Source organism: Amphichorda felina, assembly GCF_050947745.1.
Source record: "Amphichorda felina strain 45539 chromosome Unknown scaffold_6, whole genome shotgun sequence".
Taxonomy (NCBI): Eukaryota; Fungi; Ascomycota; class Sordariomycetes; order Hypocreales; family Bionectriaceae; genus Amphichorda; species Amphichorda felina.
The window spans coordinates 1008414-1033656 of record NW_028145044.1 but is presented as its reverse complement, the minus strand read 5'-3'; the positions used below and the strand labels follow the sequence as shown (position 1 = coordinate 1033656).

At 56.5% G+C, this 25243-nt stretch overlaps 11 protein-coding genes across 11 annotated transcripts; 4 read left to right on the top strand and 7 right to left on the bottom strand.

Annotated features, from left to right (window-relative positions):
- Positions 1-2160: 2160 nt before the first annotated feature.
- ACO1O0_006156 (U6 snRNA-associated Sm-like protein LSm1) lies at positions 2161-2875 on the bottom strand (the record flags this gene model as incomplete). Its single annotated transcript, XM_083195551.1, has 3 exons — positions 2161-2477; positions 2557-2625; positions 2746-2875. The coding sequence occupies 3 exons, from the start codon at positions 2873-2875 to the stop codon at positions 2161-2163; spliced, it is 516 nt and encodes a 171-aa protein (XP_083048567.1).
- Positions 2876-4018: 1143 nt separating this feature from the next.
- On the bottom strand, positions 4019-4726 carry ACO1O0_006155 (polyphosphatase DDP1; the record flags this gene model as incomplete). The annotated part of the gene is made up of 2 exons (XM_083195550.1): positions 4019-4437; positions 4657-4726. The coding sequence occupies 2 exons, from the start codon at positions 4724-4726 to the stop codon at positions 4019-4021; spliced, it is 489 nt and encodes a 162-aa protein (XP_083048566.1).
- A 3278-nt stretch (positions 4727-8004) lies between these two features.
- ATE1 (arginyltransferase) lies at positions 8005-10287 on the top strand (the record flags this gene model as incomplete). The annotated part of the gene is made up of 2 exons (XM_083195549.1): positions 8005-8071; positions 9005-10287. The coding sequence occupies 2 exons, from the start codon at positions 8005-8007 to the stop codon at positions 10285-10287; spliced, it is 1350 nt and encodes a 449-aa protein (XP_083048565.1).
- A 368-nt stretch (positions 10288-10655) lies between these two features.
- RRP42 (exosome non-catalytic core subunit RRP42) lies at positions 10656-12041 on the top strand (the record flags this gene model as incomplete). Its single annotated transcript, XM_083195548.1, has 3 exons — positions 10656-10663; positions 10884-11340; positions 11409-12041. The coding sequence occupies 3 exons, from the start codon at positions 10656-10658 to the stop codon at positions 12039-12041; spliced, it is 1098 nt and encodes a 365-aa protein (XP_083048564.1).
- Positions 12042-12155: 114 nt separating this feature from the next.
- On the bottom strand, positions 12156-12970 carry ACO1O0_006152 (uncharacterized protein; the record flags this gene model as incomplete). The annotated part of the gene is made up of 2 exons (XM_083195547.1): positions 12156-12545; positions 12602-12970. 2 exons carry the CDS (start codon positions 12968-12970, stop codon positions 12156-12158), a joined length of 759 nt encoding a protein of 252 aa, XP_083048563.1.
- A 555-nt stretch (positions 12971-13525) lies between these two features.
- CYC1 (cytochrome c549) lies at positions 13526-14265 on the top strand (the record flags this gene model as incomplete). Its single annotated transcript, XM_083195546.1, has 3 exons — positions 13526-13535; positions 13895-14180; positions 14241-14265. 3 exons carry the CDS (start codon positions 13526-13528, stop codon positions 14263-14265), a joined length of 321 nt encoding a protein of 106 aa, XP_083048562.1.
- A 430-nt stretch (positions 14266-14695) lies between these two features.
- RIX7 lies at positions 14696-16924 on the bottom strand (the record flags this gene model as incomplete). The annotated part of the gene is made up of 1 exon (XM_083195545.1): positions 14696-16924. The coding sequence occupies one exon, from the start codon at positions 16922-16924 to the stop codon at positions 14696-14698; it is 2229 nt and encodes a 742-aa protein (XP_083048561.1).
- Positions 16925-17660: 736 nt separating this feature from the next.
- Positions 17661-18458, top strand: VPS20 (ESCRT-III subunit protein VPS20; the record flags this gene model as incomplete). The annotated part of the gene is made up of 3 exons (XM_083195544.1): positions 17661-17698; positions 17804-18167; positions 18249-18458. The coding sequence occupies 3 exons, from the start codon at positions 17661-17663 to the stop codon at positions 18456-18458; spliced, it is 612 nt and encodes a 203-aa protein (XP_083048560.1).
- A 155-nt stretch (positions 18459-18613) lies between these two features.
- Positions 18614-19694, bottom strand: ACO1O0_006148 (Fructosamine/Ketosamine-3-kinase; the record flags this gene model as incomplete). Its single annotated transcript, XM_083195543.1, has 3 exons — positions 18614-18710; positions 18768-19452; positions 19508-19694. 3 exons carry the CDS (start codon positions 19692-19694, stop codon positions 18614-18616), a joined length of 969 nt encoding a protein of 322 aa, XP_083048559.1.
- A 2471-nt stretch (positions 19695-22165) lies between these two features.
- On the bottom strand, positions 22166-23753 carry LSC2 (succinate--CoA ligase (GDP-forming) subunit beta; the record flags this gene model as incomplete). Its single annotated transcript, XM_083195542.1, has 4 exons — positions 22166-22209; positions 22276-23425; positions 23484-23573; positions 23700-23753. The coding sequence occupies 4 exons, from the start codon at positions 23751-23753 to the stop codon at positions 22166-22168; spliced, it is 1338 nt and encodes a 445-aa protein (XP_083048558.1).
- A 937-nt stretch (positions 23754-24690) lies between these two features.
- Positions 24691-25173, bottom strand: ACO1O0_006146 (methylated-DNA--protein-cysteine methyltransferase; the record flags this gene model as incomplete). The annotated part of the gene is made up of 1 exon (XM_083195541.1): positions 24691-25173. The coding sequence occupies one exon, from the start codon at positions 25171-25173 to the stop codon at positions 24691-24693; it is 483 nt and encodes a 160-aa protein (XP_083048557.1).
- Between the last annotated feature and the right edge of the window lie 70 nt (positions 25174-25243).

Genomic DNA, 25243 nt, shown 5'->3' with positions numbered 1-25243 from the left:
GCCAGAGGCGCGACTTTAAGCTATTTACAACGAGGATACGGTGATCCTTTCGACACGAGAGCTTCATCAGCCTTTACCCACCAGGTAGGTAAGTTACTAGTTGTCAGCTGCGAGGCAGGTGCTGAACTAGCAGCAGGCAACCGAGCAGTACATATTCTTCTTCTTCCTCTCACTCCTTGGACAACCAAAACTTTTTTTTTCACATCACCCTCACAATACCACTATCCTCCAAAGGCTACCTCATACTCTTTGTCCTTGTCTCTGACGTCGAGCCGAATCCCCACCATGGAGCCGTGGATCAAACCTCCGCGCCTTGAACCTGTCGGCCTTGAGCCACTCAAGCTCTCATACGTCCACCGTTTCATCATCAAGGCCTCGGCCTACCCTTGGCCATCCAATTTGGATGAAGATATGCTGAGCTTGGATAGCTACGACAAGAACAAGGCGCCTTCGACTCTCTCGAAGCCTTTCCACTATCATTCGGGAGCTAAGCTTACCGTCCTGCATTAACTTCAACCAAGTCAACAGATATGCACGCCAAGTAGTCTGCAGTGTACCCGAATTCCGCACCGTCGCCACCCATGCGTCGAATTCTCTCTACTCTTGAGACGAATGGGACAGGGGGGTCGACTCTCAATTGCTGAAATAGACTGTCTGCTCAAACAACAAGGGTGCCGCGAGTGCGGCAAATTTACATCGTTCATCTACGCCCCCGGCACAGCATGGTGCTGTCTGAGGTTCATAGGTAATATTAGCAAATGGCCCTCCAACGACGTTGCCTCTCTCAGCCAGTTGGCGCGTGCCCTCCAAATCCCCCCTACGAGACTACGACACCTAGTCCTCGTCGTGCGCACCGATCGAGAGCCATACATACATCGTCGCACCAGACCAGTGAATTTGGTTTCTATACAGCGCGCAATCGACGTGCTCAGCTCGGATCCAGGGGACCTAGATCCCCATATCGTCAGTTGTGCTCGAAACGCCGCTTTAAAGGACCCATGGTAGCCTGGCATGTCAACGACCGCACTTCCGTGTCTTGATAAAAAGACCGGGAATATCCTGCCCGTGCTTTCTTGCGGAGGATTTCAAGAAGCCCGCAATATGGGAAACTTCAGTTCCGACATATACGACATTAGCCAGATGTTCTATCACAGCCCCCAAACCTTCCTCCAGCATTTTGCATCCTGCAGCCGCGCTAAAACACTTTTCGTTTACTACGGACCAGGAAGCAGTGTCATAAACTCTCGCATCTTGCAGAACATGAGCTTAGCAGACCAAAAAGACTTTATGGTAACCTAGAGGAGTTCAATTCCCAGGCGCCCAGTGTGATTGCGAACAGTCTAGAAGTGAAGGTGAGACAGAACATCAGGATACCATAAGTCAATCGGTGCGATATCTCATATTCACAATGCATACCAAGTTCTCACTGCGGAAAATACCTTCTTTGGGTCCCTAAAGCTGTGATGATCGCTGTAAACGCCCATCATGTATAACCCATATGCCGGCCTCCTCCAAAAAGAGGCCTACGCCTTGACAGCTGCCTATATTCCCAGAATCAGCCAGATGTTACTCCAAACCTAACTCTTACGCACGGTGCAGTTGTTTACCCAAGTATATTTCCCCACGCATACCACGACAGATCTAGGTATCAAAATTACCCATGGGCGACAGAATTGAAATCGTGGGCACTTGCGATTGCTATAGTCAGTAACAAAGCTAACTATCACGACGCAAGATCTCGAGGGACAGACTATGATTATAGATACCCAAGTTTGCTTGTCAAACCCGTCTAATCCTCCCGTGAAAGGGTAATTTGAAGTCTTCCCAAAGCACCTACGTAGGTATAATATTCTCCACTTCGGGTTAAATCAGCCCCTCGAGCAGTAAGTGAACTGAAAGACGGACATTCGGGAGCAAGAAAGCGCAAGAAGCTTGAATTCGTTCCATCTCCACCTCTCATATCTTCCTTGAGGGTCCAGCAAGCACCGCTGATAACGCTGCTCGCATCTAGAAACCGTGTCCAGTTTCCCGGCCACGAAGGCATTTCACAATATTCTGCCTCCTTGACCAACCCTCGCCGTAGCCTGTCGATTCATGCCTCCAAACTGGGAAGTTTCAAACCATCACGCTTAACCTTTGATACTGCTTCTCATGGGCCCCTCAAAGGACCATGTCCCCCAGATTCTCCCCCTCGAACCCTATCCTCGCCAGCTTCTTAAGCCGCGTCTTCTCCTTGGCCTTGTCGACCGTCTTCCTCTCCTCCGCCAGCCTCTTGACCATCTCCAGCTCGCCCCGCTCGTACCCGGGGGGCGGGTCGTCGTCCCGGTCGAGGTCAATCTCGCCCAGCAGCAGCACGTTCTCGCCGCGCACGAGGAAGATGCCGTGGGGCACGTCGGCGTAGTAACCCCGCGGCAGGGCGCCGTCGTTCTCGGCGTTGGGTCGCGGCGCGAAGATGCGCTCGACGGTGGACTGCAGGACTAGGTTTGCTGTTTGCCCCCTCTGGTTAGCTTTCCCCCCCGGTTCCGTGTTCTCTGGCATCTCCTGGGCTTCACCCACCGAACTGGTCCCAGCTTCGCAGGACGCCGATCAATTTCCGCCCGTCGCGAAGAGCAATCATGAGCTTTTCTGCAGAAGCCCTCCGTGTCAGCCATGTCTGCAGTTTCCAACAGCAACAAGTTCTCCTCCTCTCCCCGCCCACCCCACGGTGCGCGCGGCGAAAAGAAGGGCTCTAGCGGGTCGGCATACTGTCGGTGAGGTCCAGGAGCTGCGCAGCCGTCGTGAACATCTGGGGTGGCAGCTGGGTCGGCGGACCCGGGGGCGCTGGCTGCGCTGCTGCCCCCTGCGCAGGGGCGTCTGATATCGAGAGGTTCTCCATTATAGCATGGGCGCTGGACGAAGGCGGGGGGGGCTTCGTTGTGTTTTCAATAGAATGAGGAAGAAGGGGAAAAAATGTGCAGACTTCAAGTATCGGTGTAAAGGTCCATCAATGAGCTCGATGCTCTCGTCATTGGGTCATGGCTGTTGCGCGATGGGGAAGTTGCGAGGCAAAGTTGTCGTCCGTCTGCCGGAGCTTGATTCGCCCTTCGCAAACGTCGTCCGACGCCCCCAGGTTCTCGGTGTTGCAGCGAGCCATATCGATAAGAAACAGCACGTGACTTCCGACTTCACTCCAAGCAGGATCTATCTTACGTCAGAGGGGACCGTTCGAAAAAAGTACAAGTTAGCGTGGGGCAGGGGGGATAAGAGTTAAGGGCAAAAAAAGAAAGGCGCATGGAGGGGCATTTGATTTCCAGCGTTCCGCTACGATGAGGGGCAGAGGAGGCAGGAATTACCTGGGTTAAGCTACCTAGGTACCTTACGTAGATGGAGGCGCCTCGTCAGAATTGTTGAGGGCTGACAGCAAAGGCCAATGCCCCGTTCCGAAGACACAGTCTCACTCGTTGAGCAAATTTGGGGGATTCCGAGGAGGCCCTCATTCTACGCAGCGAAGTCGCATTTTGGTCTAAATACGCAACGTGGGCTCTGATACATTGGAGACTCTGTCTCGTGCATTGGCCCTCGGGGCAGCGTGTATTGCACCGCCGGCTCAGCAGAAGCGTATAACATCTGCATCTCTATCAAAGTCCCATCATGTCATGCCAGCGTCGGGAACAGGCAGAGTATCTCCCGTGCTCCATCGCCCGGTTCCACTGCTGCTGGCCAAATGTTGCCCATTGCCTCACAAGTTTACCAAGGCCTCTCTATCGTAGTTTGCCGCCCAGAAAACGCCCGACATGGAATCAAACAGATGTATATCCCCAGTAGTGTTAGCAAGCGGATGGGTGAAGCATCTAGAGGTGCATCTCTTGACCATCCTCGGATTCTGCTGCTTGATTCGCACTTTCCCATGTGACCACATGATCGATCTAGGAAACCGGTCCTCTCTAACCAAAGCCTTTTTGTTCTGTATCGCCAAGAGTATAAGGAAAGGGGTATAATGTTCAAGGTGCCCTGGGGTGTGGCATCAGGGCCCAGACCGCTACGAGCGGTTGATGGTCGACTTCTCCAGAGCCTCCTGTAGCTCTGGCCGCATCTCGAGGACTTTCAGGGCGTCCGTGTAGGTGAACCACTGACGCTCCCTCTTGTGCCGCTCGGGCCATTCCTCAAACTCCTCGAGCACGGTAGTCTGGTAAAAATAGTATACGGAGCGCTCCTTAGACGACTTAGGGGCTCGCTTCTCCTCAATGCTGGGGAGCGCGAAGTCGATCTGGACGCTGATGCCACCCTCCTCCCAAGCCTCGCGGGTGGCGGCCTCCTCACAAGTCTCGTCCGACTCCCAGCCGCCCTTGGGCAGGACCCAGCCCTTGCGACGGGTTGACTGAATCAGGAGTACGTAGTTCCGGTCCGGCGTGAGCGGAACGACACCAGCGACGAGTCGTTCACCGGCTGAGTTGTAGCCTGTAGAGCGGACAAGGAGACCATGTTAGTTCTTCACTCTCGTGAGCACGAGGCTGCAGCGTTGGCGTGGGTATATGCATAACGTGTGTGTGCAGCCAAAAGGCACCAATGGGGAGCGGAAGAGAAACAGGAAAAAAAAAAGAACCAAGCAAGTCAAGCGATGCACAACCAAAGCAGGCAAACTCGAGGACGGGAGCTCTCATAGCGCAAATAACTCACGTTGATTGCTTCTTCCGGTCCGGGAGTGCATCGAACGACTACTCGAGTCATTGTTGCCGTTGGAAGGCATATTAACGGGATCGAGCGGGATATGCGCCTTGGGTCCTGGGTCTCGTCCGTGATGGTACGCCGCGATACGCGACCTCGCCTGTCGGTCGGGATCTTCGGCGGTCCTTTGGGACAGTACAGAAGGCCTATTGCCGGCTGACTGCGTGCTAGCCGTGTTAGAGGACGCTGGAAAGAAAGCACGAAGTTTCGCGGAGTCGACCAAGATACGGCAGAAGTCGTGGTGACGAGCGAGAGAGTCTCCCCAAGTCGGAGGGCTGCGACACGGGGCGGTGGGCTGATCAAAGCGCCATCACGAGAGTTTGTTCAGTGAAAAGAGACTGGAGGGGAAGAAAGAAGGGAAAACGGGTAGGAGAAGACCAAAAAGATCTAAAGCCTCGAGCGGTCTTGATTTGTTCGCAACTTTCTTTCGCTGGGCGTTGCAGAAGCCCAGGCGCGCAGGGGCAGCCTGGGGAGAAAGGGAAAAGAGGAGGATGTTCTGCGAGCGGTTTGTACGCGGGAGCCGTGTGGTTTTGCCGGGCTGGTGGCGGGCCGCTGAGCTCCAGGGAGTTGCAGGGGGCCTAAAGACCGATAGCCAGGGAGTTTCGGGGTGGCACCAGCACAGTGGATGCGCTCCAGAGGGTGTACGAGTGCTGGATCAGCCTGGATGCTGGATCTGGCCGGATCTAGCTGGATCTTGGATGCTGGCTGGAAGCTGTCAAGCTGACGGTGGTGTCAGAGAGTACGAGCCAACTTTTGAGCCGGGGCAGGGCAGACTGAGATCGGGCAGGGAAGCGTCTGTCTGTGAGCCCACAGTGGGTGGGGACTAACGAGGAAATGCTCGCCTGCAGTTTAAAACTAAGAGGGACTCTTAATATTCGGGTATCGACTGCTAGTATCAAGTTGCGCGGTGCCGGGTCCAGCCCGTGGAGCTTTTGGGTTAAAGGCAAAACTCTGTTGGCGGGCCTGGAAACACCGCGTTCCTGAGTGGGAACTTGGGAAGCAGCGTGGCGCCTTTTTGGACTTGCCCGCTTGCGGTGCAACCCGCCCTCGATTCAAGGCTGTGGGAGCGCCTCAGGCCTGGAACGGCGAGCACCGAAAGACAAAGCGCAAGAAGGCGGTGACCGATGCACAGTCGCGAGGGCAGCTCAGGTTCCGGATGACTGATCGAGGTGATGAAGGCGGTGATGATGTCGCTGAGTCGCCGACAGGGCCTGAGGTAGTGACAGGGTCCCCCGCCAAGGGACGATACAAGACAATGACGAACAGTAACCAGTATATCTCAGGACAGAGTGACGGGAAAGCTACTTCGTGCCTACCTAGGTAAGTAGTACATCGGCACAGCAATTGGGGCAGAAGCAGACTGCTCTGCTGGCTACGAGGCCGTGGCATGTCTCGTGCCATATTCACAGAATGGCAGGAGCCGACACGGGACGAGCAAAAATAGTGGGTTTTTATACGCCGCGTCCGGTACAAGCGACTCCATCAGTTCATGGATCGTGACTCCATGCCGTGGACCCTGATATGGGTATCGTATAGGGCCACGGTGATCCTGTTATCGATGCGTACACAGTAGTAATATGTGAGCGACGCGGAGTTGTCAAGTCTCTTAGTAGGTACTTTGCTCTACCTACTCTGGGTACCTAGTACGTATACGAGTACGGATATGGAGGAGAGCCCCGAGTCGCCACTACCAATCTCGCAGGAGGTGCGTCACTAGGGCGGGAGAGGGGTGCTGCCAAAATAAAGAAAAACAAGCCAGCGAGCATAAAGGTGAGATTATATCGATAAAAAATAACGAAAAAGGATCTGAGTCCCCCCAAGTACTAGTAATATGCATGCACCTGCGTTCCTGCAAGTGGTCTCGGCCACGGGCGGTTCGTGGGCGTGTCCCAGATGGGGGGTCGCTGCACTCCAGAATGTCTTGGATGCTATGTTATAGCTTATGGCATCCGAAGTCTGGAACCCCTACCGCTGGACCTAGGTGGCCGCTGTTTCGGACGCCCTCGGGCGATGCCAACTGTACGAATAGAAATCACTATTTAGACGGTAGGCAGTGTATCCTCGTGCATATTCTTATGTCGTGGGAGAGTCAACCTAGCATCCGCACGTACCGCAGGTATACCTAATAGGTACGGATTAGAAAGGCAGCTCTGCCATCCATGCCAAGACCCAGCACTTCCAAACACACGGAACCACACCAACACATCTTACCCCACGTATTGATACACAATGTCCGGCTAGGCAGACTCTGGTAGGTAGGTAGCTGTTAATAGTTGTCCGGCTTGCCAGGGTCCGCTTCAAGGACCATGACACGTGTTGGACGATATACGCGCAGATCCATGCCCTCCAACAGGTGACCCAAGACGGGGGCCGAACTTGGACTTCTGAAGATGATCATGCCGCGTAATAGCTGCTCTTTTGGGGCTCTGCCAGTCGCAAGGCCAGGAAAGCCACAGAGACAGAGGTCTAGTGATGGCCCAGTTCTTTGAAGAGAAGACCGGGCATGGCAGCTCTCCATCTTCCATATTATGAGGGTTAAAATCAGAAAACTGAAGACATGGTAGGAAAAACAGTCGGCAATACATGGCACACGGAAAATTTGCCAACTCGGGTCGAGCATTTCACCTGTTCTAGCGGCCAGGGTACTTGTCATGCAAGAGATATTGTTTCGCGAAGGTTTTCCATGGTGCTTGCCTTGCGAGTATTACCTGGAACTGAAGCTGCCTGACCTCAAACACAACCCCACTTACCCCACCACCACCACCTTCACCTCAGTCAAAGGTCACTCAAGTCACCCTCCAGCCTCTGGCCAGTTTCGACCACGATATTGACCGCATCGCACTTCAAGCTCTTGCCCATCTGCCCAATTTCTCCGCTCGCCCACCCGGTCTTCAGTATCTCCCTCTCTCCGGCTCCAGCAGTGTGGCGTGGTCTATACGCTGTGCTCTGCCGTCTGTACGCCGTGGGCCTGGGGCTCTGAACTGTGAGCTGAGCCGTCAACTCCCATCTTCCAGAGACCACAGAGCACTGTCACGCTGTGTTTCGGCCCAACCATCGTCGGCTACATGCGCGGGGGGCTTTATTCTCATTCATCGGCCTCGTCAGGAGACAACCCCACCTCCTACTCCTCGCCACAGCCCACGCTGTACGGCTCCTCTGCCCCCTCATCAGTCCTTGTTCTATTCGACCCACCTCTCCCGTTGCTTCCAAGCCCCATGTCTTACAACCACACATAAGAACGCTCTTCAGTTCCATAAGTCCCCCAGCTCCTTTTTATGCGGCGGTCCTTACTTTCTCGTCATGGAATCGGATGGCACACGCCAAACCGACGTCGCCTTTGCCGACTATGAGTACATTTCCCCGATCGGTAAGTTGGCCATCCCCCCCACAGAATTGGATCCTTGGATGGCTCCCCCGTCTCCCCCATTATCTCCTACCCTCTTGATCACACACGTGGGCACAGGGCCAGATGTTGTTGGCCCCCCGCAGCTACCTATGGGTCATGGGGCGAAGTCTCCCCCGACTGCGTGCCTCACTATCTCACCCGTACTACCCGGCCTAGAAGTCCCGGGTTCCCCGGCCATCACCGACGGCATACACCACCATCCATCACTGTACGCCAACAGCTTCCATTCTTGCTGTAGAGTGAAACCCCCAAACGGCCCTGCCAACTGTCAAGTCCTTCATAGCCGAGCCCCCTCCTGGACCCCCTCCGGCTCGATGCCATTGCTTGCCTATCGCCCAGCAGCGTCTCTTCGCACCTCCCAGCGGCTTATTTCTGACTGTCACAACTACTACACCACAAATCTCACCAAACCCCCACGGCCTTCATCTCGTGAAGCAGCTGTAAGCAAATGACTCATCGGCGGAAGTAGCCTGGTTGCCGTCAGAGCCACTCGCCCACATGCACCAACCGTGGAATGGGGGCCCCCTTCTGGATTGACGTTGCACATGTTTCTCCTCATACTACCACTTCCACTCAAAGCTACTCGGATAAAAACGCTAACGCTAGTCCAAGGATACTCGAACTCGTCTAGATGTGGCTATTGTGGCACTGGAGGGAACAGTCAGTCCAAACGTACAACATCTTCACAACAACATGGGCACTGCCCGAATTCCTTCCCCAACCACATCCCTGACCCTGAGCCCAAGCACATCATAGAGTGCTCTCATGTAGTCTCGTTAGCTTGAGACCATGTGCCAGATACAAAACTCACAACGGCCATCTCTTCACATGGGCCTGGCAACTAGCACCCCGCACAACATGATGGAAGACTAACGACTCCATTACGGGGCTCAGGCTTTTCGTACTACGCAAGTGCTACATCGCTGAGCCCCAAGTTCTACCAGACAATCCTCGACCGATGCTGGAGACGTTCGGGAAAACTCCTTTATCGCCCAGACCAGCGGCATTCTTGTTGTCCACACTACACCATCCGACTTGACTCCTACGAGTTCAAACCTTCGAGGGCTCAGAGGCATACAGCTAATCGCTTCAATCATTTTGTCCTTGGCGACGACTACATCAAGGAGGCAGCACGTCTATACCCGAAGACTAAAGAGGAGGCCAAGCAACGAAACAATGAGTTCATCTTGACGGAACGCATTCACGAGGCCGAGTATGATCGAATCAAGACAACCCCTGAACCTGCCCATAAACTCGTCATCACGCTCGAGGAGGACAATTTTACCGAGGAGAAGTACCAGGTTTATGACAACTACCAGAAGAACGTCCACCATGACCCTCCCGAGGACAGGACGCGTCGGTCCTTCACCCGCTTCCTCTGCAGCTCTCCCCTGAGACGCCAGACAATGACGGGTCCTGATGGCAAGAAGCGACGGCTGGGCTCGTATCACATGTGCTACCGGCTTGATGGCAGGTTGGTTGCGATCGGGGTGCTCGATCTCCTTCCTGACGCCGTCAGCTCCGTCTATTTCCTCTACGATGAGAGCATTCACTTGTTTACACCTGGCAAGCTTGGCGCGCTTCACGAGATTGCCCTGGCCTACGAGGAAGGCTACCGCTGGTGGTATCCCGGATTCTACATCCACAGCTGCCCCAAGATGAGGTACAAGATCGATTATGCCCCGCAGTACATCCTGGACCCCCAGTCTCTTCAATGGAACTTGCTGGATAAGTCTGTCCTTAGTCTTCTGGATAAGAGGCCGTTTGTCAGCCTCTATCTAGAGAGGCAGAAGGGTGCTGAGAAATCCGATACTGAGGAGCCGCCCCCTAGCAAGGCACCCAAGCTCAACGGATCAAGTGAACAGGATAGTGCGGCTAAGACGAACGGCAAAGAGAAGGCTGAAGAAAAGAGTGAAGATGATGACGACGGCGACCACTCGCTTTTCCATTCCAAAATGCCAGGCATACTTTCCCTCTCCGACATGGAGAAGATGGATCTGGACCATATCGCACTTAAGGGTATGCGGACCGGTCCGCTTTACAAGACCTCCGACCTAATCGGCTGGGACTCAAGCACCATCTCGAAATGGCCAGGCGTTAGAGCTGGCGTCGCGGAGCTGGTGTCGGCATTGGGTGCTGATTCTGTGGACGTCCTTTGCATTGATCTCACTCGCTGAGGAATGGGATCTTATCTGCATCTATTCTGGGTTTAGATAACTAGTTCCTTCCTGTAAAGGGAGAGGGGATATGGGCTCAGAGGGAATCCGTTCGGATACACGGGGTTGCGTCGATACCAAATTGCATTCTGATTTCCATCTCTTGTTGGTGACTGAGTAATACCTACTAGTAGTCTTGCCGTGCAGTTGGGGTTTCAATGAGGTTGCATACTAACTTGTAGTGTGGTGAGTGAAAGTTGATGTTGTCGTGGCCTCACATTGGCATCTTAAAAATGAATCCTTAATGCATCTTACTTTAGCGGCCCTACTTACTTCTCATTTCTAACATGACTGCTCTCATAGATATCATTCATCACCACTCCGCTATTATGATTGGGTATGAGTTTGAAGTCATCATTGATCTATTCACAGTGTCTTGGTCGGTGAGAGCTCCCCACACTGAGCGCTAGACCCCACCATGCAGCCCTCACCGCGGTGAGCGCCTGAACTTCTTCAAGCAACATCAAAATTTCTTGACCACCTCAGTTCAGAACCACATTGTCCCAGCCACACACTCCTCCGACGATCAACAGCCCCTGAAAACCGGTCGCCTTCAGATCAGTGGCCATGGCGACACAGCAGGTCCTCCTCTCGCCGGCAGAGCTGGCTTACCTGCACAGCTCTCTCTCCCTCCGCCCACCCATCCGCTCCGACGGCCGCGCGCCGACCCAGTTCCGCCCGCTGACGGCCGAGACGGGGATTCTTCCGGGGACGAACGGCAGTGCGCGTGTATGCTTCTCCGACGGGACGGAGGCGATTGTGGGCGTCAAGGCCGAGATTGAGCGCACCAGGGCGGACAATGAGGACGAGGACGAGCGGGACCGCGACCCCAAGGCGCGCAGGCAGGCCCGCGGGGACTGGGTCGAGATGACGGTGGAGATACCCGGCCAGAGGGACGACGATGCGGGGACCGTGTTCCTGGCAGAGATGCTGAGGGAGGCCTTGCTTGGCGATGGCGAGTTTGCCCAGAAACTGTGGATTAACAGACGGTTCCACTGGCGGTTATACCTCGACGTGAGTCCACCTACATCTTTTCTGATTCCACAAACACTCGACCCTGTATGCTGATACAAGACCTACAGATTCTGCTCATCTCCCCCCCACACTCATACCCCCTCCCCCTCCTCTCCCTCACGACACATCTAGCCCTGCTAGCCACGAGGCTACCGCGCCTCAAGTCCGAAGGCGACGAGGACCCCATGTTTGACGACGACTGGGAGGCGTCGCAGTTCCTGTACCCGCGCGGGGAGCCTGGCGCGCGCCCGCCAATCACGCTGCTCGTCGTGGCCGTGGGCGACAACGTCATCTTCGACCCGTCCGGGGAGGAGCTCGCCGTGGCCGAGTCGGCGCTGGCCGTGTCGGTGGCCGAGGCGGCGGCGCGCGGGCAGAAGGCCGGTGGCGACATGGACGTCGACGGAGCGGGCAGGAAGCTACGGCTGCTGTCGGTGCGCATGGTTGACCCGCCCTCGAGGTTGACGCCGCCGGGTATGCCTGACGGGACGAACTCGGGGACGGGGAGCGCGCCGGCGTCGAAGGAGCAGCAAAAGCAGCAGCAGCAGCAGATCGCGGGGCAGCAGAACGTCGAAGGCGTATGGAAGGCCCCGCTGGGAGGGACCAAGTTCGCCGTCATTGATGGGATAATACAGGCGGTTCTGGAGAAGGGCGGTGTTGTAGATGAGGTACTGGATGGACTAGAAGGGGTGGAACTGGCATAACATTGACCATCTGCCCTACTTGTAGAAAATATAATGATGAGATTCATGAATTGGCTACGTCTCTCCTACATATGGTACACCAAATATTGTACATTTTGTATGATACATGGGGGCTCAGAAGATGCCAAACAGCTTCTTGCGCTCCTGGGGCTTCTCCTCCTCCTGGGGAGGCGGCGGGTCGCGGCCCATGGCCTCGGCCTCAATCTCCTCGACAGACTTGCCATCACTCTTGCCAAAGACGATAGTGATGGGGTCCTTGGCCTCGATGCCGTGCATCTTCATGTAGTACCTCCGCTTGGCGACATCGTTCTGATGAGCGATGCGGTGCTCGTAGGCCTTGATGGCCTTGTCCTTCTCGTGCATGGCAATGACGTTCTTCCAAGCCACTGCAAAGTCGATAGGGTGGCGCCACAGGTCCGAAATGGGCGGGACCTGGTCCTTAAAGGGCGAGTTCATGGCGTAGTTCATGAAGAAGGTGAAGATGCCAAGAGTGAAAAGGGTGCCCTGGGAAGAGAAGGTTAGTGGGTGGAAGACGTCGATGGGCCCGTGTATGAACGTACCATGGTGATGCAGACGTGCAGCATACGGCTGTGCCAGAAGAAGTGCGTCCAGGTGCCTTCCGGGGCCATCATGCCGGGGTAGCTCTTCTGCCTCTGGGCAGCGATCTCGTCGGCGGTCAGGGACGGGCCATAGTGCTTCGGCAGGGTGTTCTTCTTCCGGAGCCGAGAGCCATGGGACGGCGGGTTGAATTTGAGCGGCTTCTCGAGCACAATGGGTTTGCTGCTCCCGTCCTTGCCGGCTGCGTTCGACTTGTTGCTGCTGGTCGAGAAGCGGAGGAGGAGGTTCTGCGAGGGCTGGATGCGGGCTCCGCGCCAAAGGGGGCTCTGCAGCGGGAGCAAGAAGCGAGGGATGACGGTTCTCGACGCCATTGCTCCGTTGTTCGGCTTCTGCCCGTCCGACGTCGTTGGGTATTGAAGGCGTATCCGGGCCGCGAAAAAGATCTCGATGCCCTCTCGCGATGCACAACTTCTGCACACTCGAAGTGGGGAGGGTTACATAAGCAGCTGATCAAAGCTAAGGCATTCGCAGGCTCACGAGCTTTCCCTGAAGCGGAATTTCCGGAGCACCGACAACCCACAACGGCCCACCAGCCCACCAGTCCACGACACCCGAATTCACCCGGCAAGGCCGAAGATGAGGCATGGTTGTGTAATTCTGTACGCGTGATTGGCCAGCTGAGCTCCAGCCACTGTGGCGCCAGCGCGAAAGCAACCCACACGTACCCCGGTCACTGGGCAATCTCAATGCTGTCATGATAAACTTTTCTCGATTTTCTCTCCTGCCCTGATCTTCTTCCCTCCTTTTCCTCACATCCACGCTTCCACACCACTAGACGATCGATTTAGAATCCAAGACCCCGAGTTTTGGATCATTCAAGGATTCCCTTTACTTAGGATCTTTATTACATATTAATAACCTTCAAAATGGCTGGTGGTGAGTTTAACCCGTCGATGGCCGAGGTTAGGTCGGTCGATGTTTCGGATGCCATTGAAGCTGCACGACGCCCTGGACGATGAACACGAAGGCCGCGTTGGATCCGAGAGACGCTGCTGAGCTCAAGACTTGCGTATCGAGCACCCAAAATCGCGAGCGCGCCCCCGAGATATCACTCGGACCTGCGCCATTTTCGCTAGAGCTTACGCGCAGCCTCGGCTCTGCCCTCTCAGCTTCGCAATGCGCATGGCCTTCGTCACACCGTCCTTCGGCATTCCACTTCTCGCAATGGCCATCCAAGCATCTCCGACCGCACTCTGGCGCACCCAGCAGCAGCAGATGACTGATACGCAACCCAGGTGATATTAAGAAGGGTGCCAACCTCTTCAAGACGCGCTGCGCTCAGTGCCACACCGTCGAGGCCGGCGGCGGCAACAAGATCGGCCCTGCCCTGCACGGCCTCTTCGGCCGCAAGACCGGCTCCGTCGAGGGCTACGCCTACACCGATGCCAACAAGCAGAAGGGCATCACCTGGGACGACAAGACGCTCTTCGAGTACCTCGAGAACCCCAAGAAGTACATCCCTGGCACCAAGATGGCCTTCGGTGGCCTGAAGAAGGCTAAGGACAGAGATGACCTGATTGCGTACGTTTTCGCCCTCCAACCCCCTGCCCCCGGAACTTGTTGCTAATTGGGTTTTTGCAGCTTCCTCAAGGACTCCACCGCTTAAGCGGCTCGCACAACGCGTGTAATGATATCACATTGATAGACGGGGGGGACATGGCGATTGTATTATAGAAGCTCCACGCAATAGTCACGGCTCCCAGCGCTGGGCTTGTACTCATTTATTACACTCCTCTTTTCTCAGCGTTTCTCCTGCTTAGCCCATACATCATCAATTGTGACAGAGATTAGACTGGTCTCGCAAAATTTGTCGCGCGATTTCGTGCCTGGTGACATCTTATGACGAGTCAATGTCCGAGCTGCCTCGGTATTTGACTTGGTGCGAATTGGGCACGTCACCGGGGTGGATACGAATACTGGTTGGTTACTCAACGGGAATAATGAACCAAGAATTCTTCTTTTCCGGAGCAAACGCTCCGCAACTTCATGGTCTGCACGGAGGGGTATATTCTATGCTAGCCGTCTAGTATAGCTATCTACTTCTCCTTGCCCAGCTTGACGTCCAGCCTCCTGTACGACTCCGGGTTCAATACGCTTTTCACCGTCGTCGCCAGCGCCTGCTCCCAGTCCTCCTCGTCAATGTCCTTGACCGTCTTCTCCTTCCGGAGCCACCTCGCGAGGCCGCACTCGGCCGCCTTGATGTGCAGGCCGCCCAGATCCGCGCCGCTAAAATCTTCGCATCGGGGGTCGCGCGCCACGGGCTCGAGCCGGGCGAGCTCGGCGTCCGACGCCTGGGGATGAAGATTCCGGAAGATGGTACGGAGGATGTCGACGCGCTCGTCCTTGGTGGGGAGGTCGACGAATATGCGGACACTGAGGCGTCCGGGTCGGAGCATGGCGGCGTCGATCATGTCGGGGCGATTGGTGGTGCCGATTACGTAGATTCCCGATCGATCCTGGACACCGTCAAGCTCCGTAAGCAAGGCGTTGACAACCCGGACACCGGCGTCAGAGGATGCCCCGTCACGACGAGGCACAAGGGAATCCATCTCGTCAAAGAAGAGGATACAGGGTGTCGATGACCTCGCACGCTGAAATAGCTCTCGCACCGCACGCTCCGATTCTCCCACGTACTTGTTCAGCAGCTCCGGGCCGTTGATCAAGATGAAACTTGCCTGAGCCTCGTTGGCGACGGCCTGCGCAACCAGCGTCTTTCCGCACCCGGGGGGTCCCCAAAGGATGACACCCGCTGGTCGGCTCAGACCCCAGCTTTCGTATAAATCGGGAGTTTTGATGGGGCCAATAATGGACATGTGAAGCTGCTGTCGGACCCTGTCCAGGGCACCGACCTGGTCCCAACTCACATTGGGGATGACGGTGAAACCCTCCTTTCGTAGAGATGGTACAAAGTCCTTGATAGCGCGCCGAAGGTCTTCTGATGTCACGGTGTCATCGGCTCGGGGCTCCGCTAGGGGCACTGGTTGATCCCCATCCACCATGACTGTGTCCACCCGAGTTGCGACGGCTCTCCTCCTGCGTGTCATAGCTGATCGTTGGGCCATACTGACAATATTTCGAATATCCACGCCGACGAACCCGTGTGTGATCTTGGCAAGCTCGGCATAGTCGACGGCGTCAGATATCCCAGTGCCCTTCACAAGAACCTTGAATATGTCCTCGCGGGCGTCCACATCGGGGATTCGCATTTGAATAGTCTCCTCAAAAGAGCCACTGTGGATGACGTCTGGGTGGACGTCAGTGATACTGGAGGTGGTGCCGATGACGAGAACGTGTGTATCAGGTGAAAGCTCTTGCAGCATCCGGTGTCTCTGCCGCTCAAAAAAGTCGACCGTCCTCTCATGGTGTTCGCTGTGTGATGTACTCCCGGGTTTCGCCATGTACCTGTCGACCTTGTCGATAAATATGATGCTGGGCGCAAGCCGCATGGCCTCGTCAATAGCCTCTGTCACCGACTTCTCCATGCGCTCGGGATCGGCCAGGCAGGGGCTGATAGAGATCATCGGCAGTTCAAGCTTAGCGGCTAGAGATCGTACCAGAGACCTTTTGCCGACGCCCACGGGGCCGGACAGCAGAATTCCCGGAACGCGCCGCCAGCTCTCGCGTTGCCAACCCTCGCGCTCCTTCAGCACGGCATCCATCAGGTCGTGCAGCTCCGTCTCAATCTCCTTGACGCCTCCCAGACAGGCGGTCGCGGGCGGGTTCTCCACGTGGAATCGGTTCGGCCGGAGAGTTTTCTTTGGCACGGCAGCCTTGTCCGCCTTTTCTTTGCCGTTCTCCTTGGAGACGCCGTTGGTCTTGGGCGTTGTCGACGCGTCCTCGCCTCCGCTCTGGCGGGGTTTGTCGTCCGAATCGTCCTGTATACGTCGCTTCTTCCCCTGTGGGACGTCTGATCCCGGCGACTGGCCGGTGCTGGTGCCGGAGTGCCAGTGTTTCGTCATTTGGCGATTGAGGAGGAAGCGCTCGTCCTCGGTCTTCTTAGGTAGCTGCTGCGCCTCAGCCTCCTCAATTGCGGCGTCGGAGTCCTCCGAGTCCTGCAGCTCCTCCTTACGAAACTGGAGGACACGGTCGATAGCATCCTCGAGGGGCTTCTTCTTCTGACGGCTCAGGTGCGAGTTGGATCGTTTGATGGCGTCGTAAGCCTGGCCTACTGATTTGAAGCGTCCCTCGCCTTCGGCCTCCTCGAACTTCTTAATTACGGCGTAGACATCGCGGTCTAGCCCAAGTCTCAGGTTGGCGCGCGGCATTGTGGCGAATGCGCCGCGAAGGGTGAAGGCGACTGACGGGTTACGATATTCGGTGGGAAAGTTATTAGTGGTTTGGAAATTTTTGGATGGCGACTTGGGACAGGAGGGTGATAATAATAAGCACCCACCCTCACTCACTAATGTGCCTTGTTAGTGTGCGCCGCTTTGTGTCCACTGTAAGGTGGTTGATGCGGGTAAGGATGTTGTAGAATTTTACAGTGCGTAGGTGCCATTTTATCCCTGCCACCACAGTGTACCGCTCCCCCCAGCACTTCCCAATATTATACCCACGCGTCATCGAGAAGGAGCTTCCCAAGGCACGGACAGAATAAGAGAGGTGGCCTTGGGTGTGCGTGTTGTAGAACGTTAGATCGATACTCTCTTCTTCCTTTGCCTTTCTTCCATATATCCTTTGGAATTATTATTTCTGCTCGCAAGTTTAGTACTACTGATATGATAGTACGTACTCATACTCGTACACTACCTATCAGGTGGACCTCGACTGAGACGGGTCTCACGGTCCCTCTTTTTTGTCCCCCACCTGCCGCCCTGGTGCGCCCACCTCTGGTGACCCTGCACCGATGACGATTAGGGATCGATATCGGAGCATCTGCCACCACTGCACTCACCACCGCCCTCAACAACACATCGACACATCCGCCTGCCCTCGACGAGACCACGACATAGGCGCGAAACCGAAGAACGGCGGGAGGCACCCCCGCGCACGTCAGTCACCATGGGTGCCAACTCAAGCAAAGTCACCGCCCAGGACAAGTAAGCTGCCACCTCTTTCCTCCCCCCTTCTCGCGCGCTGCCCTACACTACGCGCGCACACAACGAACACTCTTTCTGACGAGACCCCCAACCCTCCCCCAACAGGGCGATCCTCGACATGAAGAACCAGCGCGACCGGCTGCACCAGTACCAGCGGCGCATCACGGTGCTGACGGACAAGGAGACGGAGATTGCGCGGCAGATGCTGGCCAAGGGCGACAAGCGACGCGCGCTGCTGGCCCTACGCCGCAAGAAGTTCCAGGAGACCCTGCTGGCCAAGACAGATGCGCAGCTCGAGCAGCTCGAGAAACTGACGTCCAACGTCGAGTTCGCCCTGATCCAGAAGGACGTCGTCTTCGGCCTGCAGCAGGGCACCAAGGTGCTCAAGGAGATCCACGCCGAGATGGGCGGCATCGAGCACGTGGAGAAGCTGATGGGCGAGACGGCCGACGCAGTGGCGTATCAGCAGGTAGGGAGCACTCCTTGTGTTTTCTATACTTTTATCTTTCTCGCCCCCTCGGCTAGGAATCCAAGCTGACAGTTACTACAGGAGGTTAGCGAGATGCTCGGCGGGCGCATATCAGCGCAGGACGAGGACGAGGTCGAAGACGAGCTCGAGGCGCTCGAAGCCGAGATATCGGGGCGTAACCAGGAGCTACCAGCGGTGCCGGACGCGAACCTCCCGGTGCCCGAGAGAGATCCCAGAGCCGAGCGGAGGAAGAAAGAGGAGCGGGAGGAGCAAGCCATGCTGGCAGCGTGACACGGGCTATATATATAATCATATTGGAACACGCTCCATAAGCTGTATATAGACGGGATGATGATATACTGTGATTGTGGGAAAGGCGTTGGGGCCCATTATTGGCTTAATTTATTGCTTTAATGACACTTCATAGCATACCAGAAGTCTTGTTTCTAGCGCCCATATTTCGAAATGAGCTTCTTCATAATGAACATGGCTCCACTGCGATAACCACGGCCAAAGATGGCAAGATGGTTGAGGTGATGATACCTGCTCCTGTTAGCTATAGGGCCACATGGATGAGTTGCTGTTAGGCCAGGCACTCACAGCTCATACAGCTGGATGCGGTCTTCCCACTCGTCCTCCGGCTCCGCCTTGGGCACCAGATCCTTGTAGTCGGTCCAGAATCTCTCACTGAACCCGCCAAACATTTTCATGATGCCCAGCTCGTACTCGGAGTGGCCGTACACGGACGACGGGTCGAAGACGAGTTCCTCGGCGCCGCCCCTACCCCCAATCTGGCCACGTGAGTGGTTCCCGCTCCAGAGGTCACCATGGACGACGACGGGCGTGATCCCCCTGACCCGGTCGTCTCCAATCAGGTGCGGGACGACCTTGCTGGCAGTCTCCTCCACGGCGTCAGCCACCTCCGCGTCGGGGCCGTGGTTGCGCACGGCGGCGCGCAGAACGGCGCGCAGGCGGTTGTTGGCGTAGAAGTCGGCCCACGACTCGCGCCACGAGTTGTCCTGGGGTGTGTCGCCGCAGCAAGTGGTTACGGGGAATCCAAACATGGGCCGGTCGAAGCCGTCCGGGATGGGCGCGGGAGTGGTGTGCAGCTTGGCGAGCTTAGTGGCGAAGCGCACGCCGGAGCCCGGGGGGAGGCGGGATGTGAGATCGAGGAAGTCAGTAGCGAGGAAGTACTTCCCAGGGGAGGACATGGGCCCATGGGCGTATGATTTGGGGCACAGGTTGGGGACGATGCTGTGAATGGCGTTGAGGGAGGCATGCTCGCCTGGGGAGCTAGTGAGCGATGGGGAGAGGAGAGATGGGAGAGGGGAGAGAGTCACCTCGGAACATGACTTCGTATTTTTCGCCGTTGCCCGTCTTTATAAAGTAATTCATAGGCTCGCCTGCCATGGTGGTGGATATCTTGAAGGATGAGGCGAAGCTGGAGCCGCCTAGGGCGGCGATGGTAGTGTCGTCGGCATCGAGGCCGAGCGCCTCGAGGATCGCAGGGTCGACAACGGGGGCCATCTGGATGAGGATATGTCTCGTGGATAATCGTGGGTGTTCTTATGGCTGTTTTGAATAAAATTGAAATTCTAGCCCTTTACTGTGGTCATCGCCTCTAGGAAGGTGCGACAGGTGAGCAGTTGCAAACCGTGCAATGGTGGAATGAAGGTGACGTCAACCGCCTGTCGCTCGATTATGGGCTCATCTACCCCACGTCACGGCGAGAGTACAAACGAAAAGGCACGTAGATAGTTAAAAGAAATCAATATAAGTGCACTCGCTGTTATTTTGTAGTGCCCGGCGTAAACAGTTCATGATTCGAAATCGCAACTCTACCCCCAAGCGCCCGACGTCCCAACTCCCGCGTCTGCCGGACCGAAAAGACCCACAACACCGGGAGGAGTCCGGCCCAGACCCTCCGGCCATTCGGGCCTCACCCGGCTGAGACAAGAAAAGAAACAATGTACCCAAAAGAGAGTAAAGAAGAACGCTCAACACGCCACGAAAACAATCACCCTGCGTAAAACATGGGGAAAATAAACCCCTCACTCTGATCCCTCTGCAAACCCCGCATGATCCCAAATTGCCCTGCATCCGGGGGCCCCTCACCCCCCATTCGTTAAGCTTAACCAATAACTCTGTCACGGGTGGTGTCGCGGCTGTCGCCCAGAGAAGACTGGGCGCATTCCGCGCACTCTTCCGCTCCGTCTAGGAGTTAGAAGTGGGCGCCAGGAGGAAGAGAAGGGGTGGGCGTGTGCAGCTGCGTCGGGCGCGCCCAGCCAATAACTCCACGGGGTAAAGAGCGTAACCATGCCTCCTCCATGTATGTAACCATGCGGGAGGGACCCTGAGGGCAAGCAACGTCTGATGATCTGATCCCTGGTTCCCTCCCCCCTGGCCGGGAACCCCAATTTTCCTTGGCTGAAATGGCGGCATGGAATTATTGTCGCCTAGACTCTGCCCCCCCGCGTGGCTCCCGCGGCCCCCCTCCTTTCTGCTGGACCTGACATGGCCTGATCCGGGGCCCCGGCTTTGATCACTGCGCGTGTTCGACGTGCGTGGTAGCGGTGTAGCTCCGCAGGGACGAGGCGTCCGTGTCCTGACGCAACAGTGAGGTCGTCGAGTCGGCGCCGTCACCAAGGTTGGGCTTCCTGATGGGTTGCTGTTGTTGCCTCTCCTGGTGGTGGCTGGAGGAGCTCTGGCTGCTGGGAGCGGCGGAGAAGCAGGACGCGCAGGGACAAGTTGATGCTCCCGTCTGGGGAGGCGGAGGAGCGCAGTGGCGGGCGAACCAGCTTGGGCGGTCTGAAGACATGATGATGGTGGTGGTGGTGGTGGTGGCTGTCGTGATGGTGATGCCTGAGCTGATATGGTATGGAACGACCCGGGTGTAACTGAGCGTTCTGAATATCTGTGGCCAATCTTGGAGCACGGGAGAATGGGGTGCCAGTCGAGGTCTGGTGGACGAGCCCCGAGTACTTATACTCGGCGCGTCTCGGGTAGAGTCGATATTACGAGTATTAACCTCATGGCTAACAGCAGACGGTTAATCAGCTAGTAACAATATTCTCAAAGAGGACGAGTGGATACCACGGGACCTACCTAATTCTCCTAGCTCCAGTCCAGGCGTGGCAATAAGTGACAGACTGGCACGCAGCTTCTTGGTGGTGTGTCTTCCCGAACGCTACCGAGGTAGTAACGTTGGTAAAAAAGGCAAACCCAAATCTTTACGTAGCATTGCTTTTACGCATATTTCCTCCTTCTGCTGTTTTATCTTCTGCTCGTCTTGCTAAAAAGGCATCAATTCTGCCCATGCCATGCTTCACGGCCAAGCATGTTTCCGGTGGTGCGCGGAAATTTTTCTGCTTGTATGGGATGGGATACCATCAGCCGGGGCGTGCCTTAGACGAGGCCGTCTTGGCAAATGGACCCTGGTTGTCGACAACCGAAACGAAGAGACCTGTCGGAGAGGCGCATTGCAGATCGCTCGGCCGCCACACTCGGAGCTCCATCGGCATTCGCAACGAGCCTGAAGGGAGTCATCCAGGATGCGACGCACTGTAGTCGACTTGCGAGCTTTCTCCGAGTACATATCCGGTTGCCCGGCATCATCAGATCATTGAATCATCCAACAGAAAATGAGCGGCGGCTCCGACCGACAACCTGTGGGCCATACAAGGAGCAGATGCGGCTCTGTTGTGGGTACGCAGGTCTCGACTCCAGTCTGCCGGCAGTTCATCGCCATCATCACATCGGCATGGCCCGGGTCAACGGCAATATTATCGCATCATGTGGACCTGTGGATACGGCTCCTCGTGAGTATGTAAAGCACGCGGTGCAAGCCAACTTTATCTAAAACTGAAGACGACTCTGTCGCGCGCTTCGGATGCTATGAGAACAGTTACGGAACCCATCCAATCGTGGACCCATGCCACACATTCATGCCAGCCCCCCGGAAATATTACACGGAACGCACCCAGCCAGTCTATAAACGTTTAAATACCCAGAGTGAACTCGACGCCGACGTCAATGTCGCGGGCTGCCAACAGGTTAGTCACGGAAGGACGGAAAGGGGGGAAATGATCATCCAAGGTTCATGACTTACCCAGCTTGACCATCTTCGACAGCTGGACGGCCTTCTCGGACGCGCTCTGCAGGTCGTCAATGGAGAAGATCTTCATGCCCGACTCGTTGATGATCTTGTGGGCCGCCTCGACGTTGGTGCCCTGCAGACGCGCAATGATGGGGATCTTGAGGTTGAGCGCCTCGACCGTCTTGATCAGGCCGGTGGCGATGTGGTCGCAGCGGACGATGCCGCCAAAGATGTTGACAAAGATGGCCGTCACCTTGGGGTCGCTGGTGATGAGCTCAAAGGCCTCCTTGATGGCGGCGGGGGTGGCACCACCACCAACGTCGAGGAAGTTGGCGGGCTGACCACCGTTGAGCTTGATGATGTCCATGGTGGCCATGGCCAGACCGGCACCGTTGACGAGGCAGCCAATGTCGCCGTCGAGCTTGATGAAGTTGAGGCCAGACTGGGCGGCGCGCACCTCGTCGGGGTCCTCCTGGGTGGTGTCGCGCCACTCAAAGACCTCCTTCTGGCGGAAGTCGGCATTGTCGTCGAAGCCGAACTTGGCGTCCATGCAGAGGACCTGGTGGTCCGAGGTCTCGGACAGGGGGTTGATCTCGATCTGGGTGGCATCCTTCTCGCGGAAGATCTTGTAGAGGCGCTGGATGGTGTCCTTGGCGTCCTCGATGCACTGCTCGCTAAAGCCCAGCTTGGTGGCGATGCCGCGGGCCATCTCGTCGGTGACACCCGTGTTGATATCGATGTAGGTGGTGATGATGGCATCGGGGCTCTCCTTGGCGACCGTCTCAATGTCAACGCCGCCCTGGGACGACGAGACGATGACGGGGGTCTGGGTGGCGCGGTCCATGAGGATGGCCAGGTAGAACTCGCGGCGGGCAAACTTGCGCTCGCAGATGTAGACGCTGCTGCACAGACGGCCGGCGGCGCCAGTCTGCTTGGTGACGAGCTTGTGGCCAATCATCTGCTGGGCAAACACCTCGGCCTCGTAGGGAGAGTAGATGACACGGACACCGCCCTTAAGGCCGTTATCAAAGGTACCCTTTCCACGACCACCGGCCAGGACCTGGGCCTTGATGACCATATCATCGGTGCCAATGCTCTCGGCGACCTTCTTGGCCTCGGTGGCATTCTTGGCCACGGAGCCCTTGGGGACACCGACGCCATACTGTTTCCATATCATCAGCCATCTGGAGCCCGTCGCCGATATCGCGGGTGCTGGTTACCTGTCTCAGGAGGTCGGCAGAGAGGTACTCGTGGATGCTGAGCGCACGCTTCTGCTGGGCGGCGCCAGGGAGCCGCACGGCGGGGGCGATCTGTTCCGGTTCATGTCAGTATGGTTTCCCGAGAGAGCTAGCAGCCTGCGATCCGATGTGATGCTGATCGAGGCGTCGCAAAAATCAAAAACTCGGAAGCCATAGGGGGGGGTCGCCGCATCATACCTTGGAGGCGTTGAACGCCGTCGCCAGGGAGCGGCTGCTGCCAAGCTTGAACATTGTGACTGGCGGCTGGCTCCTTCGGAGGTGCTGGGTAGGAGTGGAGAGGGGGGAAGAGAGAGAGCGTGTGAAGGAAAAGACGCGCAGGATGACGATGGTTAGAGACACGAAGCTATCAGCAGCTCACGAGGTCGTCGAATCAGGATGCAGCCCCCTTGTCGCACGCAAAAAGCTGCATCGGCCTCCGGGATTCGCCGGTCTGGGGTTGGAAAAATGGGGCGGAAAAAGTATTCGCCGCCCCTGAGTTGCCGACCAGCCGCTGGTTCCTGGGCGGCAGGTCTTAGCGGTACTCGGGTAAGACTTGCCTGGGCTGCACTGGAACTGCCCTGAACTTCACCGAACCTGCATCTTGACCGAGAACGCGAACCCTCAGCCTCTTCGAGGGCTACAGTCCTCGAGTGCCAACTTCTTGACAGCTATCACCTCCACCGCCAAGTGAGAGATCTCAGATGCCAATATCTGGGGTACGCATTAAAAACCTCATCCGGCCCGTCCCGCTTCTCCAACGCCACACAGGCCCTGGAAGTCCGGATTGCTGGGGATGTGAACGCGGACGCCAAACTTCCTAATATGTTGCGGCGCCTCCTCGGTGGAACGCCCATAGGGCCGGGCACTGAGATGTCGTACGAGTGCTGATTTTGTTTGAAAAACCCTTGACGCCACCTCTTGTATGACATGAACTACCAATACGGTTGCTGAGCTCGACTCTCACATACCCGAGGTCCATGTAAGTAGTATAAGAGACAAAGCTCAGCATACGTTAGCATTTCCACGACGAAAGACTGGACTTGCGCATCAGACAAGAGTATTCAAGGCACTATTAAATATTGACAAAGACATTAATACATTTTAAACGCCCTGAGCACCTCCATGAGGCCTTAGTACCAAACCTGTTCCCTCAGACCCAGCACTCGTACATCCTTCCTTTTCCCCGGCATCACGACCCAAACGCCCACGGCGTCCCCACCACCTTCCCCCCATCGTCGAATCTCACCCCTTCCCCCCTCAGTAGGCTTCTCTTCTCGTCCAGCGTGATGCCCTCCCCGTCCTTGGGCCAGGCGCCCTTGAACCCGCCCAGGCCGCGGCCCGTGGCGACGACGCGATGGCACGGCACGCCCGGGGCGAAGGGGTTGCGGCGCAGGGCGTTGCCCACGGCGCGCGGGGACGTGCCCAGGTGCCGCGAGAGGAGCGCGTAGGTGGTGAACCGCCCGCGGGGGATGGCGCAGAGGGCGGTCCAGACGCGCTTCTCGAAGGGCGTGCGCTGGGAGGCGGCGATGAGGGCGAGCTGGGGCTGCATGTCCTCGGGGGTGCTGAATTGTAGCTTGGGGTTGCGCATGGAGGCCTGGGGTGGCTTGTAGGAGCGGCTGGTGGTGGTAGCTTCTGGCCTGCGTCTCTTGGTGGTGGTGGTGGTGGTGGTCATCGTGATGGGGTGTGATGCTTGGCGTGATACTTGATGTGATGTTGGCTGTAAGTGAGGGTGGCTCGAGTTG